Genomic DNA, 20141 nt, shown 5'->3' on the forward strand with positions numbered 1-20141 from the left:
TTGCAATTTGCTTTTCATTTTGCTTTTCCCCCCCCATTAAACTAGACATAAACTAGTGATAAGCGGCGATGAGGATGGCGAAGTCTAATCACTTCGCGGCCCTCATCGCGTCTGCAGATAATCGCCCGGCCGCCCTGTTTAGGGTAACTCGTTCCCTCCTTAATCAGGAGGTGAGGGAGGAGCCCTTACAGGGGTGGGCCGAGGAGTTCAGCCAGCATCTGGCGGACAAAATTGCTCAGATTCGGACTGGTTTGGACTCTGACTGGGCAGAGTCTGACGGGGAGGAATCGAGCGGTCTTGAGAGTAGTATTATCTGGACTGAGTTTGATCCTGTGACTCCTGAGGAGGTGGACAGGATTATGGGGAGGCTGAGCTCTACCACCTGTTTATTGGACCCGTGCCCCTCCTGGCTGGTTTATTCAGCTCGGGAGGAGACACGAGGCTGGTTCCAGGCAGTGATATCTGCCTCTTTGAGTGAGGGTGTCTTTCCTGCTGCCTTGAAGGAGTCGGTGGTGAGACCCCTTCTCAAGAAGCCTGCCCTGGACCCAGCCATTTTGAATAACTATCGTCCGGTCTCCAACCTCCGCTTTTTGGCGAAGGTTGTTGAGAGTGTGGTAGCGCATCAGCTTCCTCTGTTCCTGGAGGAAACTGATTATCTTGACCCGTACCAATCGGGTTTCAGGCCCGGGTACAGCACGGAGACGGCACTGGTCGCGCTGATGAATGATCTCTGGCGGGCTCGGGACAGGGGTTGCTCCTCTGTCCTAGTCCTTTTAGATCTCTCAGCGGCTTTTGATACCATTGACCATGGTATCCTGCTGCGACGTCTCAGGGGGTTGGGAGTGGGGGGCACTGTTTTACGGTGGTTCTCCTCCTACCTCCTAGGCCGTTCGCAGTCGGTGTTGACGGGAGGGCAGAGGTCCACCCCGAGGCCTCTCGTTTGTGGAGTTCCTCAGGGGTCGGTCCTCTCTCCCCTCCTGTTCAACATCTATATGAAGCCGCTGGGTGAGATCATTCGTGGTTTCGGGGTGGGGTATCATCAGTACGCTGATGATACCCAACTTTTTCTTTCCACCCCGAACCAACTCAGTGATGCCCTCGACGTGATGTCCCGTTGCCTGGAGGCAGTTCGGGTTTGGATGGGGAGAAACAGGCTCCGACTCAATCCTGCCAAGACTGAGTGGCTGTGCGTATCGGCATCTCGAGTGAACCACTCTTCTCCATCTTTAATGATGGGGGGTGAGGTGTTACCCCCCGTCGATAGGGCTCGTAACTTGGGCGTCCTCCTGGATTCACGGCTCAGTTTGGAAGATCATATAGGAGCCGTGACCAGGGGGGCTTTTGCCCAGGTTCGCCTGGTGCACCAGTTGCGGCCCTATCTGGACCGGGATGCTCTACGTACAGTCACTCATGCGCTTGTGACCTCCTGGTTAGACTACTGCAATGGGGCTGCCCTTGAGGACCACTCAGAGGGTTCAGCTGGTGCAGAATGCGGCCGCGCGAGTAGTAATGGCAGTGTCCCGATACTCTCATGTAACACCTCTTCTCCGCGAGCTGCATTGGCTTCCAGTTGCCCTCCGGGTGAGATTCAAGGTGCTGGTGATGACCTATAAAGCCCTAAATGGCATGGGTCCAGATTATCTTAGGGAGCACCTGCTACCAGCATCAGTTTCCCATCGTCCTGTGCGCGCCCACAGGGAGGGCCTCCTTAGGGTTCCACCAGTTAGAGATTGCCGGCGGGTGATTCCCAGGGGGAGGGCGTTCTCTGAGTGCGCCCGCCCTTTGGAACGAACTGCCTATGAAGCTCCGGACTGCCCCCGACCTTCGCTCTTTTCGCCGGGACTTAAAAACCTGGTTGTTTGAATTGTCTGGCCTGGACTGAGGGATTTTAAATTTTAAAGTATTTAATTAAATTATATGAAATAAATTTTAAAGTTTTAATTTTTATTGTTATTAGGAATTGTGGGCTTTACTAATTTAATTCTATTTTATTCTTTTTTGTATTGTTTTAATTGCCCTGTGAACCGCCCTGAGTCCATCGGGAATAGGGCGGTATATAAATTCAACAAATAAAATAAATAAAAATAAAAATTAGCAATAGCACTTAGACTGATATACTGCTTCATGGTGCTTTACAGCGCTCTCTAAACGGTTTACAGAGTCAGCGTATTGCCCCCAACAATCTGGCTCCTCATTTTACCGACCTCGGAAGGATGGAAGGCTGAGTCAACTTTGAGCTGGTCAGAACCGAATTCTTCCAATCAGCAGAATTAGCTTGCAATACTGCATCCTAACCACTGTGCCACCATGGGTTTTCTAATTAACAATTACTTTAATAGAAACCGATCCAATAGAAGTAGCTGGGAGAATTGCTTGTTCTTCCTATATTAATATAATTTTTGACATTCTTTTTCTAGAATGTTAAAAAAAGGTAAAAACTTACTCTGCCCATTTCTCGCAGCTTAGTAAGCATGACTACAATGGTTGAATTGTGCTCCCAAAGCATTCTCCAGAAATCTTCTGTTGTTTCTGCCAAAGGACCCTGTGTGGCTACATAGGCTTTTTGCTGCCTAAATGTAAAATGCAAAAATTAGTATTTCTCAATCAAAAGACAGCAGGCTCTCTTGCTGCATATAAACATTCGACTGAAACATCATTCTAACAAACATACGGCTGCAAATTATTAATTGTAAGGATATTAAAACATATTAAATGTTATTTAATCAAACCATATAGTTATTTTATTTTAGGAAGTTTGTGTAGGCAATTGTTCTGTTAATATTGTGATTTACGTCTTTATCTTATTTAAAATTTAATGCAACTCTAATAGCTCGATTTTGTGTGTCACAAAAAGCACTTAGGAAACACTTAGTGGTACAGTTCCATTTTTACACTGAAGGCTGACTGTCACACAGTCTATTGAGCTTATGACTTATAGCTCCAAAGCAATTCTTTTTTAACTCTTTCAGTGATTCAAGAACTATAGCAAAAGTTCTTAAATCAGATCACAAAGATGGGAACAGAACAGGTTAGTTTATATTTTTAAGATGGCTAAGACAAATGGACATAGTTTTCTCTACAACAGAACTTTATTATCCACACCATTTGATCCATATAATCAATAGTTACGTAATATCTTTGATGACCCTCTAATGAATTATCCTTAAGTCATCTGCTTTCTGTTTTATAGGAACAATTCTGGAATTGGGATCTGAGTTAGATGAAATGTCGATAGATTATATGTATAATTACAGGAAAATCCATAGTTTATTGCTATGTATAATTACAGGAAAATCCATAGTCTATTGCTATGATTCTCAGAAAGAGACATGGGCTAGCAAAACAAACAACAGCAATATGAGCGTCTTCTATGTGGTTAGACATTAGGCACTGTGGAAAGTTAGGGAAAAGAACTGTATTGCTGGACAGATTACCATAAGAATATGAAGACAGCCAAAATGACACTTGCATAATGGCAAACTATATTCATGACCACCTCAACACATGTAACTAGTACTTTTTTATATCAAAGAACTGGTTCTGTACCTGTATCCATCGATAAAACTGGCATTGATATAGTCAGAGCCCTCTACTCCTCTGATAGGTTGCAAACATATCCTTGTGGATTCATATGGCATAATATTAACAAGGCGATTTTTAAATTTATTACATGGAAGATTGGCACTGATAAATCTTGAAGTATGAGCTTTAGAGCTGGAAAGCCGCTGCAAGAGACAAAGACGACTTTGGAATTGCTTTTGATTTTAAAAAAATGGGACTTTTTTATAACTACATATTAGAACAGGTTCCGTATGGCATTCCACCAGATAACAAACGAGATCTTCTGGTTAAATTTATAAAAGCAGCTGCTTTAATCGTAGAACAGTTTACTGCTGATTTTTTCCAATGCAAAACGCATCACTATAAAAATGTGGAGACAAAATACCTTAAATTCCAACTCCATTCCTGTGACATTCTCTCCTGCTTCTATCTGTGTCAGCTTCTGAATATATGCATACAGGTTTCTGGCTGGCACTTCGGTATTTCCACAAGTCACTGCTTCAAGCAGCGCATCATGGATAAAAATGTATTGGTCCTCTGTTTGAACCATGTAATTTCTCTGGGCTCTCATTAGAGTTACATGGCCATAAATATCTACAGTTTTTTCATGTTTTATTCTCTCTAGCATGGCATCTATTACAATGAAACAGCCGGTCCTGCCAACTCCAGCACTGGAATAAAAAAAAAAGAGAAAGAAACCAACTTAAAAAAGGCATATAAAGACTGAGAATATTTCAATTCATGATATATCTTGTCATATTGTCATGGCAACCACTACCAGCATCGCCAGAACCACCACCAGCAACATGGCAGTTCAGCAGCAGAACTATAATTTAAGATGTCCGTTCCAGTCACTTCAAAAATCTGGAGAGGAGTTTCTCATTATAAGATGCTCATTCTTCCCAGACCTGATCAAGCATTTGCATTGTGCACACAACTGATATTGTCCCTGGATTCTACCTGTTCCACCTGAAATCTGGGGGGGGGGGTAGAAACACCTACCGAGGATTCTTGACTGGACTTCCCATGATCATGAATAAAGTCCTCATTGAAATGCAAGTGCAGGTAATCCTCGTTTAGCCACTGCCTCATGTAGCAACCATTTACAGTTACAACAGTGATGAAAAATTAACTTTATGACCAATGACTTTCACAAGTTGATAAAGCAAAGCTAAACTAAGGACAGAAGCATCATCGTGATGGCTCTTAGGAAGAGCTTTGCTTAACAAATGAATTGCCAGTTGCCATTGTGATAATTAAATGAAGATCACCTCTACTCTCTCCCCAATATTTTATTTATTTTATTTTTATTTTTATTCCATTTATATCCCGCCCTTCTCCGAAGGCTCAGGGCGGCTTACAAGCTTAGCAGTAGCCTTCATTCTATGTATATGCCTGCTTATTAGGGCTTTCATACACCCCCCAAGCGGCATTATTACAAAGTCAGCTTAATTGCCCCCAACAATCTGGGTCCTCATTTTACCTACCTCGGAAGGATGGAAGGCTGAGTCAACCTTGAGCCTGGTGGGATGCGAACCTGCACTAATTGCAGGCAGCTGGTGTTACTTAAGGAGGCATTAGCCCACTGCTCCACCCAGGCTCTTGCTCTGAGATTAGTGATGAGAGGAGTGGGGGGGGGGGGAACTGCTAGGCAGATGAAACAGGCAGAAGGTGGAACAACCCTCTGTAAGCACAGCCCAGCAATATCCTGGAATCGCTTCTAGTTTCCCACAACTTTAGGCACACACCCTGAACAGAACACAAGATTTCAATATTCACTTGAATTATCAGATGAATGAAATGCAATGCAATCTCACCAGAGGGAAGCAGTTGCCATGCCATTTTTCTAACGGCAGTACGTCTGCCACTCCTTCCCACGTCACACTGAGAAATCATGAAGCAAAACCTGGAGTGTGATTTTTTATAATGGATTTCCCAAGAAGACATCATACGTTAGGCTTGTAATTATACCGCGTAAAGTTATATGAGATTTTTTTCCCTTTTAACGAGTCGGTAATCTCTTGCACCAGGGTGGAGTTGGGGCTGAGCGTTCACTGGCCGGATGCCCTTCCAAACGCCTACGCAGAATTCGCAGCACATATTTTCTCTTTACGCCCAGAGAGAAATATCTGCCACTACCTACGATTGAATTTACAGCTTCCTGATTGTGAGCTGAGAGCTCTACCGCTAGGTGACCACACTGCTTATATTGTATGAGAGATATCACCTGAATATGTGACCAGGCAGTGAATATGTTTTGCATTGTTTTAGCTGCATGAACTGTTTTTGTTTAGTCCAACTCAAGTGTTACAGTGTTACATAATCACTCTTATTAGCCATTTTCCTGAACTGCTAGTTGAAGTTTTAATGGTTCCAGGTTCCAGTCCAGGAACTTATCTCAGTAAAATTGCAGTTTAGAAATAAACTAATAATATATAACAATGTTTTAGGGAAAACATGCCAAATATGATACATTTCACGGCTTAGGAAACCTCTTCTGGTTCTGAAACAATAGGAAGAAATCACTTCCTGTGGCCATCAAACTGTTTGGAAACTGCAGATCTTAACAAAGATTCTGTAACTGAAAATGAAAGTCACTGGGGACTTTCATATGAATGCCACAAAAAATTGTTCAACTATATGACTAAAAGGTTTTTATTGTGTACTCTTTTTCGTATATCTTACCAATAGGTCTTGTTTGATGCTGGACACTGTTCTGTTTTCTGCCTAATAGTGAGCATATTTTTATTAATGCCCTGCATCCATAAAAAATAATTAACCCTTAATTATCTATAGGCAAAAAATGGTAAGTGAGCACCTGTCCACCTTAGATGAGTTCAAATCACCAGGACCAGATGGATTACACCCCAAGGTTCTGAAGGAATTGGCAGATGTGATCTCAAAACCTCTGAACTATATTTATCAAAGATCCTGGAGCACCAGGCAACTACCAGATGACTGGAAAAGAGCTGATGTAGTTCCCATCTTCAAAAAAAGGGGGAAAAGAGATCCAGGAAACTACAGACCTATCAGCCTGACCTAAATACCTGGAACGATTCTAGAAAAAGATAATCAAGCAACAAATCAGCGAACACCTAGAGGCAAACAAAGTCATTACTAAAAGCCAACATGGGTTTGTCAAAAACAGATCATGCCACACAAATCTTATTGCATTCTTTGACCAAGTGAGAAATTAGTGGACCAGAGGAATGTAAATAATGGATATTATTTACTTGGACTCCAGTAAGACATTTGATAAAGTAGACCACAACCTACTACTTGATAAGGTAGAAAAATGTGGGTTAAATAGCATCTCCACCAGATGGATTTGTAACTGGCTGACCAATCACACTCAACATGTAGTCCTCAATGTAACTGCATCTACATGGAGGGAAGTATGCGATGGGGTACCCCAGGGCTCTATTTTAGGCTCAGTACTCTTCAACATCTTCATCAATCATTTGGATGAGGGAATAGATTGGGAACTCATCAAATTTGCAAATAATACCAAGCTGTCAGGAATAGCCAACGCTTTAGAAGATAGGCTTAAGATACAGAAGGATCTTAACAGGCTTGAACATTGGGCCCTATCTTTGGTTATTTATATAGTTGGTTAATGTTAGATAGATTATGATTATTATATATTTGTAACCCTGTAATCAGCTCTGGGAAGTGGGGAGGGGGGTCAAGGGTGGGTTGGGGGGGATAATATTGTAATTTTTATAAAACTTTTCAATTAAAAAAAACCATTGGGCCCTATCTAACAAAATGAAATTCAATGGTGAAAAAAATACTACATTTAGGGGGAAAATCCAAATGCATAGCTGAGCATAGCTGGCTCAGGAATTCTGGGAGTTGAAGTCCACGAGTCATAAAAGAGCCAAGGTTGCCTACCCCTGGTATAGGTGGTACCTGGCTCAATAGTAGTAACTGTGAGAGGGATCTTGGAGTTCTAGTGAACAATCACTTAAACATGAGCCAGCAGTGTGCTGCACCTGCCAAAAAAGTCAACAGTTTTAGGCTGCCTTAACAGAGGGATAGAATCAAGATCACATGAAGTGTTAATGCCACTTTATAATGCCTTGGTAAAACCACAGTTGGAAAACTGCATCCAGTTTTGGTCACCACAATGTAAAAAGGATGTTGAGATTCTAGAAAAGTGCAGAGAAGAGCAACAAAGATGATCAGAGAACTAGAGGCTAAAACATATCAAGAATAGTTGCTGGAATTGGGTATGTCTAGTTTAATGGGGGGGAAAAGGGACGCGGTGGCTCAGTGGGTTAAGACGCCGAGCTTGTTGATGATGGTCGGCAGTTTGGCGGGTCAAATCCTGAGTGCTGTGTAACAGAGTGAATGCCTGTTACTCGTTCCAGCTTCTGCCAATCTAGCAGTTCAAAAGCACGTAAAAATGCAAGTAGAAAAATAGGGACCACTACGGTGGGAAGGTAACAGCGTTCCGTGCGCCTTTGGTGTCTAGTCATGCCGGCCACATGACCACAGAGACGTCCTCGGACAAGCGCTGGTTCTTTGGCTTTGAAACGGAGATGAGCACCGGCCCCTAGAGTTGGAAACGACTAGCACGCATGTGCGGGGGAACCTTTACCTTTACCTTTAGTTTAATGAAAAGAAGGACTAGGGTGACATAACAGCAATGTTCCAATATTTCAGGGGTTGCCACAAAGAAGAGGGAATCAAGCTATTCTCCAAAAGACCTGAAGGCAGGACAAGAAGCAATGGATGGAAACCTAGAATTAAGGAGAAATTTCCTGACAGTTAGAACAATTAATCAGTGGAACAGAAGATGGAATGCTCCAACACTTGAAGTTTTTAAGAAGAGTTTGGACAACCATTTGTCTGAAACAGTATAGGGTTTCCTGCCTGACCAGGGGGATGGACTAAAAGACCTCCAAGATCACCTTCCAACTCTGTTATTCTGTTCTGTTCCATTAAGTGTCCCAAAGGGACACTTCTTTTTTACTTTAGGACATTTTGCTTCTCATCCCAGAAGCTTCTTCAGTTCGAATTGAAGAAGCCTGAACTGGGGAAGCTTCTTGGGTGGAGGAATGGAGAAGGTCCAGTTGCCTTTTGAGAGAGCACCTTTGGGACAACCATGACTTGGATGACTGAGAATCTCCATTACAGATTTTATTATAATTTGCTTTCTAAATAAATATTAGAGAAATTGAAAGAAGAGATGCATACTATCAATATTTTTCTATGCCACAATCATTATTATCAACCACACTCGGAACTAAATCTCAAGAGCAATATTATATACCTGGCCTCTAGTACAAATATTTTTTCATAGATGCAGCTTTATGAAGCTCTCACCAACAGATTGTGAAGAAAAACAATCATTGTACTGAAGCTGGAATATTTATAGGATAAATAGCTTTATTTTATTCCCTGGAGAGCTGCTGTATATAAACAACAACTTTCTTGCCTGGGATTTTATTTCTTAGGCATAATGGGTAGGCTGGGGAAAAAGACCACATCATTTTTGAGATACTTCATTCATTCACTATTGGAAGTTACTTTCCCTGAGGATGAAAATATTCTTATGATCAGGAATATTATTCTATTCTATTATCATTTTTTCTCATTAAAAACAGCCTGCTTAAAAGGCACCATTGAAGCATCTTTTTTAAAAAAATATATAATATAGATTATTTTATATAGAGCAGATTGGGTATAACAGTTAAAGTTCTGACCAAGAAACCAGGAGACTGGGAGTTCTAGTACCACCTTATGCATGGAAGCTAGATGGATGACTTCACCCATCTGGCCAGTCACTCTCTCTCTCAGTCCAAGCTGAGAGGTTATAGATGTGGAGAAAATAGGAAGGAGGAGTATTATGTATGTTTGCCACATTGTGTTACTTAAAAGTAGTAAAGGTGGGACAAAAAGTATAAAAAATAAATATAAATATAAATATCTGTGACTCATTTCTAGAACCTAGAAATCTAACACAATCAGTTTCAATTAATTACTTATTAGAGAAATCATTCCAAACCATAAAAAAAGCTCTAAATGCTTAGATTTCATCATCAGAAGTGGCATCAAACAATAATTACTGGTTATTAACTCAATTAAATGTGGGGATTAATTAGCCATATTTCTCTTTTTGTGCGGGTTCAAATAGAATAGCTAGGCACAGAAACCCCTTTTCAGTTAGCTTTCATTCATCTAGCTTCTTAAGTTATTTATTTTCCATCCACCAGCACTGACAGGGTATACATGATTTAAAGGAACAAACTGAAGGATTTGTTCCCTGTAATATAGAAAAGGGATGTTCATCTTTAGGAACAGAGATTCTTGCATGATAATAATGACAAAACAGTCAAATTTTTCTCCTTCTTCCCATTTCTATAGAAGGCAGCCAAAAAGCTAACAGAAGCAGAACAGCTGATAAGACCATCTCTTTGTTATCTCACTCTTTACTTGTCCTGGTTGCCAAGTATTAAAGAGAAAGATTTAAACAAAAATCTTCAAAAGTAATAGAAAAAAATCCAAAGCAACTAAGTTTGTGGCATTTATATTTGAAAACTTTGGAAGAAAATGAAGAAAATAATCCATGGCCAATATTTAATTAACATACATGAAATCTTTTTAAAAAGATACTGATTACACTTTTAAGAGTATTTAACAACTGCTATATTTTCGAAAGCACATAAAAATGCAAGTAGAAAAATAGAGACCACTACGGTGGGAAGGTAACAGCATTCTGTGCGCCTTTGGTATCTAGTCATGCCGGCCACATGACCACGGAGACATCCTCGGAGAAGCGCTGGCTCTTTGGTTTTGAAACGGAGATGCGCACCGGCCCCTAGAGTCAGAAACAACTAGCACGCATGTGCGGGGGAACCTTTACCTTTACCTTTTTATATTTTCCATGGAAAACAACCACATTTTCTTACAATCTGGATTATTAGTACTAATGCAATCAGAAAGCAAGTAACAATTAGAGGAATAATTCTCTCTGTATGGGCCCATTTTTTCTTGCTCATTTATAACTAGAGTTATGTATAAGGATTTTAAAAGAAATAGAAGTAGCAGCTTTTAAAACTATGTAATTTGTTAACTTTAGTTGGAAACATTTTGTATTTCTCATAATTCTTCACTGTCTAATTAAAAGTCCTATGAATCACAAAAAAATTCATTCTGTCCCTTATAATGCACATTTTATTACTTTTGGAAATAGCTCAGGATTATGGAAATGCATGATGCTGCCGATTTCAATTCCTTTTTATTCGAACAAAGGGAACTCTTCAATATGGTATTTTGGTCATTAATTTTAGATTATGTAATGCCTTCCCTTAATTTATTTTACTGACCCAAAATTGTTTCCAAACTTCAACAGCGAGGGGGGAGGAAATCCTTCAATTTATATTAGGAGTAGAAATTTCAAAGTTTGTACCAAAAAAACCCCTATGCAAACCATCAACCAAGTATGCCTACTAGGACATAGTTATTGCTTCAATATTATCACTCATCCAGTTCCAACATTTGTTTTCAATATCTGCAAACACATCCAAGGCTGGCCTATGAGCTGAAATATGTTTAATATCCCATGATGAAATAGAACAACAGTGTGCAGAAAAAGAACATTAAGAGACACTTGGGGGGCATTCCATATTGAAGCCATTGTGCAAATGTGCATGGAGATGGAGTTTTCTGATTAATTTGTTGTCGTTATAATGCCGACCCTTCTCTGATATTTCAGTGATCTGGCAAGGGAAGTCATTGTAATTACTAGATTTCACAGGCCATTTATCTGGAAGAGCAAAGATATTAAAATATGGGCCAAAACCATTTAGAACATTTTTGACATATATCAAGGGATAATTTGATTGAATATTGCAGTTTTGAATACACTGACTCTGGCATTTATGAGGTGTAAGTACATAAAGCAACTGTGGCAAAAAAATGAAAGAGAAAGAAACTGGTAAAAAGGTATTGGATTTATGAAAATGTTTATAGGACTAATTAAACGATACTGCCAAAACAGTTCAGCGCAACAGAGATTATTGTGATTTTAAAATGAGAAAAACAAAACAAAGCAAACCAAATATAGAGCCAAGCAAATGGAGGGTATATTCCAATGGAGATCCTAAATTAGCTATACCTAGCTGTTCTTTTTAGGGTTAGTTAGCGGAATTAATTATCATGCTTTTTCAGTTTAAGATAACAACAAGATCACTATGAACGCAACCTGGCTTTCATAGGGCTAGAAGGGAACCTTAGAGGTCTTCTAGTCCAACCCCTGCCCAAGGCAGGAACCCTTATATGATCCTGAACAAATCTTTCCTTGAAAGCCTCCAGCAATGGAGCATACACAACTATTCCATTGATTAATTGTTCTCATTGTCAGGAAATTCTTCCTTATTTCCAGATTGGGTCTCTCTCTAACAAGCTTCTGCCCGTTGAGTCTTCTTTGCTTCTTAAACAGTTCTTTGGGAAGAGCACCCAATTGTTAAACCGCTTCTCATATTCAAGAGACAGTATGCATTACCTGTACATCTTCCATCAATGAAATGATTGCACTGGGGGAATACCCAGGTATCTCCCCATCCTTACAATGGATTAGATCTGTACCTGGTTAGCTACCATACTATAAACAGTGGGAGAATGAAGATTGGAACTTAATTGATAGAGAGGAATCAATGTCATGCCATCCACTAACCACTGTAGATTGGTTCCATCTGTATTTCTGGTAGATAAGCATAAACAATTAAGACATTTGTGACACTAGCGGACTGCTGGGAGCCATTTGCAGTGTATTAGGAGCAAAATATTCTGTTAAAGGTTTTTGCGATGGATTTTCATTTACCTGAATGAAATCAATGGATTTATGTTGCCTTGCACCTGCTATGGAGCAACAATTTAGTTCTGTTCTATGTTGCACACATTAATGCAAACAGAAAGATAATGAATGTTTGTAAATAAATCTGTAATACTTGCAATGACAACAGGTGAATGACAAAAAAAGTCTGAGGAAACAAAGGGATAAGCTTGGTGTATTTTGCTTCTACTGGTGTGTGTTTATTTCAAGTATTTGTACGGATTTTGCTATTATAAAACCAGAGCACTATATATTTTTAATATAATTATTCTTCCAATAAGTGAAATAAAAGCATTATTCCTTTCATTATATTGATGAAAAAGGAAAGGGTTCAGATGAAAGCAGTGGAGTGTGAAACTGAATATCCTATGACAAAAAGCTAAAGGAATTGTACTCTTAATAGTGGGGAAGAAAAGACCAAATTAGACTGAACTGCAATGAAAGATGAAATGATGAGTTGTTTCTTGTTTATTTAATGCTACATTAAATAATATGAAGAATAGGTTGCACTGCTGTCGTTATATCAATACAAAATAGATATTACATGACACAGAATATTTCCATACTGTAAATTAAATTGGATAAAGTAGCAGGAGATATATTATATTAGAAAAATATATTAAATTTATTTGGCAACCGTCTTGTGATTCTAGATGACTGTTGGGGTTGGCCATGTGCTTTAATTACTGCTTTTCAGAATATCTCCACAAAGGAATGCTAATGCTTGCACTCTGTATACTAAATACTTCAGAGGAAATAATTGTACCTACTACCAAATGTGAACAGTCTAAACAGCAGGTTCCTTCACTGCCATGTATACTTACAAAATTTTCAGCAGAGCTCTCCCCAACTCATAATATTCACATACAGTTGATGAGATTACACTTATTATTGCTTTTCACTTCTGTAGTTCCAAGTCTTTGAGGAGTAAGATCCAATTGATTTATGGAATAACACTTTTGTTTATTTGACCTGATTTTAAGGATGCCTGACAAATGTTACCTTTTGAGAGTTTCTCAATTGTCCTAATCAACATAATCAATGAGAGTAATATAGATTATTTAATATTATATTATAACATAATGAATAATTTATTGCTGGATGAGCTTATCCATTACTAAGGGGTAAATATACTGACAATACCCATCTCTCTCTCTCTCTCTGTGTGTGTATATATATATATATATATATATATATATATATATATATATATATATATATATATATATATATATATATATATATATATATATATATATATATATATATATATATATTAAAATGGTTATAAAATCACCTAAGCAAGGTGTATTTTTATGGAAAAGATGGTAATTTTCATGCATTCTAAACTTCAGTTCTAATCTACAAAGGAATTGAGCAGCACGGAGGCACAATCTTCTCTAAGCAACTGATTATCATTAGTAGCTATTTACAGATTTAAGAAGAGAGCAAAAAGGAAAGGCATTATTCAGGTTGAGAAGCAAAAGACTTTGCATAGCTAATTAGAACATAGTGAAATTAGAAACTAAGAATCAAAATACCTGAATAATACTAAATAATTAGTATTTTACAATGTTATTTTACTTGCATACATGCATGTGATCAAGCTGAGAAATAAACCTTTAAACTAAACTTTTGCATTTATTAAGATGACTTTTTATTCTTAAGCATGCACTACAGGAGATTATAGTTGATTTTATGTGAATTATTTTTTTAAAATTTAAAAGGTTATCAGTGGGGATGAGGAATCTTTATGATCAACTGACATATACAGGTAGTGCTCAGGTCTCATCGCAATTCAGTCAGATTGTCCCAAGTTCCGATGGTGCTAAATGAAGGAACATACATACATACATGTTACTCGGAATTCTAGCCATTGCAATGTCCCTGTGGTCACGCGATTGTGATCCAGCTACTCAGCTTAGAGTTATGATGTGGTACTGAACCACAATCATGTGATCATATTTTCCAACTTTCCTTGCCAGCTTTCCAAAAGCAAAATCAATAGAGAAGCCAGCATGAAGTCAGAAGTTTAGATCCTTCACTTAATGGCAACTGGGACAGTAGAACTGCCATCACTAAGTGATATGACCTTGTATTATGCTTTATGACTATGTCCCTTAGTGACAGCAAGTTGAAAATTAGTTGTTGTATATTAAATCCTTTGTATTTCATCAATATGTGCACAAGATACATTACTAATAATCCCTAATGTTACTGTTCAGCCTTTTTTTAAAATTCACATTGACCTACTTTCTGATTTCTTGAGATGCTTGTGGTGCCAACAACCATGAAATGGCAAAATCTTACTACATGTATATGTGAATGCACTCTGTATATTTTTTGTATATGCAAAAAATATTCTAGGAACGACATGCATGCATATGAATAAATAAGAAAACTGGGGTCAGTGGCAGTGGTGGGATTCAAATATGTGGACAACCGGTTATCTTATGTCGATGCTGTTTCTGGAAGTCCATTCTGGGCCTGGGCAACAAAAAATTAGCTACTGGTTCTGCCGAAGTAGTGCAAACCTGCTGAATCCCACCACTGGTCAGTGGACAAGACAAAGTTGGTATCTACTTTTACGTACTCTTGCAAAGGATTTGGCCTTAGGAATGTGGAATGAATGAATAACTTGTTAAAAGGAGAATTTAAATGAGTACTCACTCCTAAGAAATAAGAAAGAACCCTGGCTTGTTTTTGTTAGGTATAAACTCTGCCAGGTTTTTGAAATTACGTTATTGTACTCTACAATAATCAAGAACCCTCCTGGAATGTAGTAGTCACTTCTTGACTACTCTCTCTTTAGAGAGGTATCTTGTCTTCTAGACCTGGAGTATGATAATAGGTCCTCAAGATACTTAGTTGTTTTCAGAACAAGTTGACAAGGGATTATGACAGCATCAACAACAGGTGGATAGGCAAACAGCAAACCTGCACAATATTCCCACGAAACAATTAGGTTCATGGGACAAGGTTTACCTGAGCTGGGAGTGGTTCAGTAAGATACCATGGTCAATGATATTGAAAGCTGCTGGGATATCTATAAGGGCAAGAACAAATGTACCACTCCCATCTCAAGTCCCTCAAAGATTATCCACAAATGCAACCACTACTGTCTCTTACAACCTGCCCTGAAACCCAAGTGAAAGGAATTCAAATAATCCCCTGAATGTGCAATGACTATCTTCTCAATAACTCTTTCTAAAATATATGTCAACTTGAGGTGTTGAACATTCCTAATACTCCTGCCTCCCATTTTCCCACAACAACAACTCTGTGTTGTAGGTGAGAGAGAGTGACTGGCTCAAAGTTACCCAGCTGGCTGGGTCCAAGGGTGTCTCCTTGAGGAGGGGACAGGCTATTGCTCCCTTGAAAGCAGGTCAAACCGGGGAAGCACTCACCACCACTTGGACCCAACTATGTGCTACCTCCCAGACAACCTTGACCATCAAGGAGAGACCTGAGTCTAAAAGAAGGTGGCAGAGCTCACTGCTACAAGGACCTTGCCCATTTCCTCAAGGCTAACCAGGTGAAACTCAACATAGGTAAGTCCACTCAGGCACAGTCTGACTCATGACTGTAACCCCTCATGCATTCTAGGCAATAGCTAAGCTTTAAACAAAGCTTCAGGAATAGCCCCAAGTATCCTCTGAAATCCAACTAGACCCATCAGTGGTTGGAGTGAACCAACTGAATTGATACTTTCTTCCCACAGTAAGGGAAAAGACATACAGAGCTAGAGTAGAGTGATCATTTCTGGATGATAACAAACATGTCCTATCCCTGTCATGGCTGCTGCCACATTTAAAACCCAGCAAGGATACATTTCTGAGACGTACATCCTGCCCCCACCCGCACCTTTGGACCCAGGTTTAAGTAATGCATCCTAGTTAGCTTTCTCATCAAAATTAGATCATTGATGAGGTGGAATTAATTATAGGTTGATCTGTAGCAGCAGCTAGAAATTGACGCCATTGAAACTCTGAAGACTAAAACTTGCAGCTGAGTAAAGAAATGCAACAAAATGCTAATATAACTATATAACTCTGAAAGCAGTCCATTCTTGCTTCTTACCTTATCTGCCTATGACCATGAGCATGCTGATATTCCTAAATTCTCTCCCAATATCCAGGCCCTCTGATCTTGAGCTCTCCCCTCCAGGTGATAAAGGCTCCATCAAAACTTCCCTGCTATAACTGATGGAAAGCAGAAAACAGACAGCAACTCCAATATCTAGGTGCTTCTGTCAATTATTCAGCCCTCAAACTAATGAATCCTATCTACCTCCCATTGGAGGAAGAGAGAAAAAATAATCCTCAGTTCTCAACCAAGCTAGATGTTCCCAACCTGCACCTTTGATCCCTCATTAAAGAGGGATAAGCGTTTCCTGTTCTACCTCGCTTTTTCTTTCCAAAATCATCTAAACTTAAATCTCCTATCCTTTTGTCCAGCCCTCTAGAGTCCACAGTGTATAAACTAAAGGCCTGAATTTAGAGAACAGAACAGAGGGGATGACAAAGATGGCTGCTATGCCGAGTAGTTGAAAAGCAGTTGCAGAAAAGGCTTTCTTTTCCTCAAAGAATATGCAACCTGTTTTTGTTTCACTCCTGGAAGTTCAAGCCTTCCGCCATAGCAAAGGTTGTCTTGCCACCATAGTGGCATCAATCTAGCCAGAACAATCACCATTCCATCACTGTAACCACCAGCAGGAAGAAAGAGAAAATGGAGGGCAAATGATTTCTTTGGCACTGCCACTGCTTCTTCATAAAGCTGATGCTACTCCTGCCCAAGGTCAAACATCTCCAGCCGGTGATGATACTGAAATTAACTGCCACGCTGCCAGCTCCCAACACAATTTGTGGCAGTTCTTCAAGGTGAAGAACCAGCTGAACTCTGGGGCCAACCACCACTCCATGATCCAGCTGTCCAGCTAGACTGATCTGCAGCTCTGATCTTCACTAGCCACTCTGCTGCTGTTCTTCCTGTCACCTTGGACTTTGATCCAAAATAACTCAACGGAGAAACTGCCCCAACTGAAATTCAGCTAAACCCCAACAACCTCCTCAAATCATCTTCTACTCTCCTAACTCCATGGAAGTCAAGGTAAACTATAACAATATATTAAGCTTCAGCAATATATTTTTAAAATCCAGTTATATGGCAGAATAACCAATTTTGGGAAGGACTTACATTGAACTGAAGGATGAATAAGTAAGATAAGTCACACCACAGAATTTGGAAGAACTGTTTTAGCATTGTGTGTAAATGGATAGGTGATTAGGGGAGCTTGAGGCAGAGGAAATAATTGGAAGAAGAGGTTTTGCACATTTTCTTTGCCCCTACCCATGCCCCTATGACTTCCTTAGACTCCATGCAAATAAAGAGATTCTTGTTTGCAGTGGAAAAAGAACGAAGAATGTTTGGGCTTTTGCTGTAGACAAAGTAACTTCTAGAACACTTAGCCATGGCTTGTCTTTGAGAAAACTTCAGATTCCCTTCCCAGAATGTGGGCCCGGCCAGTGATGCCATCTTATTTTATTATCCCTCCTACCTGTGCATCTCTTAGACATAGAAACAGAACTCTGAAACATAGACTCTGGTGCAACAGTTAATTTCATAGACAAAAATACATTGCATCAGTTCAAATTGCCCACACAGTTATTAAACTCTGCTAGCTGAGACAACTGACAGGCAATCACTTCAAGTCAGCCCTATTTTGCCACGTGTGACTCTTCTGCAGTTGAAAATAAATGATCATACAGAATTCTTGCCACTCAAATCACAATTTTTTTAATGTCCCATAGTATTGGGTATAAACTGGTTATAGCTTTCTGGGGAAACAAGGGTCAATTTCTTTCCCCTCTCAATAGCACCACTCTTTTCCTTTTTTCATTGTTGCCTGAACCTCATTCCTTGCCAGGAAAGTACACAGATTTTGCTGATGTTTTGGGGGAAGAAGAAACCCTGCTTATTGGACAGTGACTGTATCATCAATTTAATACCCAGTGTCTAGATCACAGATAAATGGCAATATCATCGGTTTATTCAAGAATCAGCTACTTTAAAGGCAATTTGAAGAAAGGATTTATACTTCCTTCTGCATTTCCACCATCTGCACCTATATTATTTGGGGGAAAAAGCTGTTGTTTGAGAATTGTTCATGATTATAAACTTTTGAATTATATAACCTTTAGGAACTATTACAATATCTGTGGCCTTTTATTTCACATCTGCACATTTGCCTTCAAAAGGCATGCATTTTTACAATTGAACTTGGATGGAGCTTACACTTTGATTTGAATGAAAGAGTCATGAATATTTAACTGCTTTTGACATCCAATTTGGCAAATTTGAAATACACACTTATGACTTCTGGCTTGGGTGATTACCCTATAGTATTCTGCAGGCTCATGAAGGAAATATTTTCCAGTATTTTAGACAAATATGTAGCAGCGTGCCATGTCAGAAATGTCCTAGAATGCCTTTGAAGGCACATCTTAAGTTTTGGGAAGCCCTTTCCTAATTACTGTACATTTGTGTATTCATTTATAATCCTTTTGTAGTGTATGCTGCTAGCATACACAGGAAATGCCAGCGCAGCAGGGGGCTGGACAGCTCCAGGCGATAACCGCTGAGGCGGGAAAAGCCGGACGGAGCAAGTTTGACAGCCCCCGGCAGGGTCAGCTCTGGCGGGAAGCCAGGGTTTAAACCTATTGGCCACATGCACTGGCGGGAAGCCCAGGTTCAATTCTATTGGCCATCATTCACCTGGGCAGGTATAAGAAACACCAGGTAAACCCCTTTGTCTCAGATTCATTCCTGATCCGAATAAAAGAAATACTACCCAGCTCAAGTGTCCGTCTCTCTGTGCGACCACGCGACTTTGCACCTTTCATGATCTAAAAGCAAACGGATAGCTGGAGAAGATGGGCACCTTACTCAAATGCTATTTGCAATGTGATGTGTCTTCTCAGACTGAACTATTGTGCCTCACAGAATTTACTCACATTCCTCCATTGGCATTCTTCATTTCAAGAAGTCTGTGGTTATCACACCTGCATCCTGTCTTCCAAAGTTCCTTTTACTGCTTATTGAGTCCCTGACTTTCTCAAAAGGAGACAGAATTTATTATAACAATAAATATTAACACTAAAATTGACTTAAGAATTAACAAAGAAGGCAAGGAAGGGAGGAAGATAGATACAGTCTTTATCTCATCTCCAGTATGACAGCCCCCCCATCAGCCATAGCCAAGGATGCCCAGTTCCTCTTAAAGGAACAGTTAGATTTGATCAAGGTTGCCTATAAACATGGAAATGTGCATAGGAAAGAGATTGTGAAGATTGCTGTGGGAGGTTTGGTGTTGTTTTCCACAAAGTTTGTTGGAAACCCCAGTGGGCTGCTGTCTGCAATTGCTACTTCAGTGAAGATACATCCAATTTCACTGGTCACTGCTTGTTCAAGAGATGCTGCTCCATTCCTTGTATTATGCGTTTTCTTACCCAACTGGTTTGGGTGGATGGGAAATGAGGTGGAATTATTCTAGATTTTAGATGTGGGAGGAGTTTCTTACATCTTATTCACTGGAAGGGCTATCCTGAACCAGAGAGGCCCTGGAAGGAGCAAAGGATGTCCACATGCCATAAATTGTCTGCATTTGTGGGTGCATGGCTTGAGACAGAACATACTATATATTTTGATATTCTCTGTGTCTGTGGCTATTTGAGAATTC

General features: G+C 39.7%; 1 protein-coding gene across 1 annotated transcript in view; it reads right to left on the minus strand.

The window, feature by feature from the left end:
- The window catches only part of PTPRD (protein tyrosine phosphatase receptor type D), a gene marked incomplete at its 5' end in the record, with an annotated part of 288177 nt that overhangs the window by 16719 nt on the left and 251317 nt on the right, over positions 1–20141 (minus strand). Inside the window, 3 exons of the mRNA XM_081317525.1 lie at positions 2444–2570; positions 3547–3725; positions 3947–4232. Of these exons, the coding sequence (XP_081173651.1) occupies positions 2444–2570; positions 3547–3725; positions 3947–4232 (592 nt within the window). The remainder of the gene's footprint in view (positions 1–2443; positions 2571–3546; positions 3726–3946; positions 4233–20141) is intronic.

The sequence above is a fragment of the Vipera berus genome (assembly GCF_964194415.1).
Source record: "Vipera berus genome assembly, chromosome: 2".
NCBI classification, from domain to species: Eukaryota; Metazoa; Chordata; class Lepidosauria; order Squamata; family Viperidae; genus Vipera; species Vipera berus.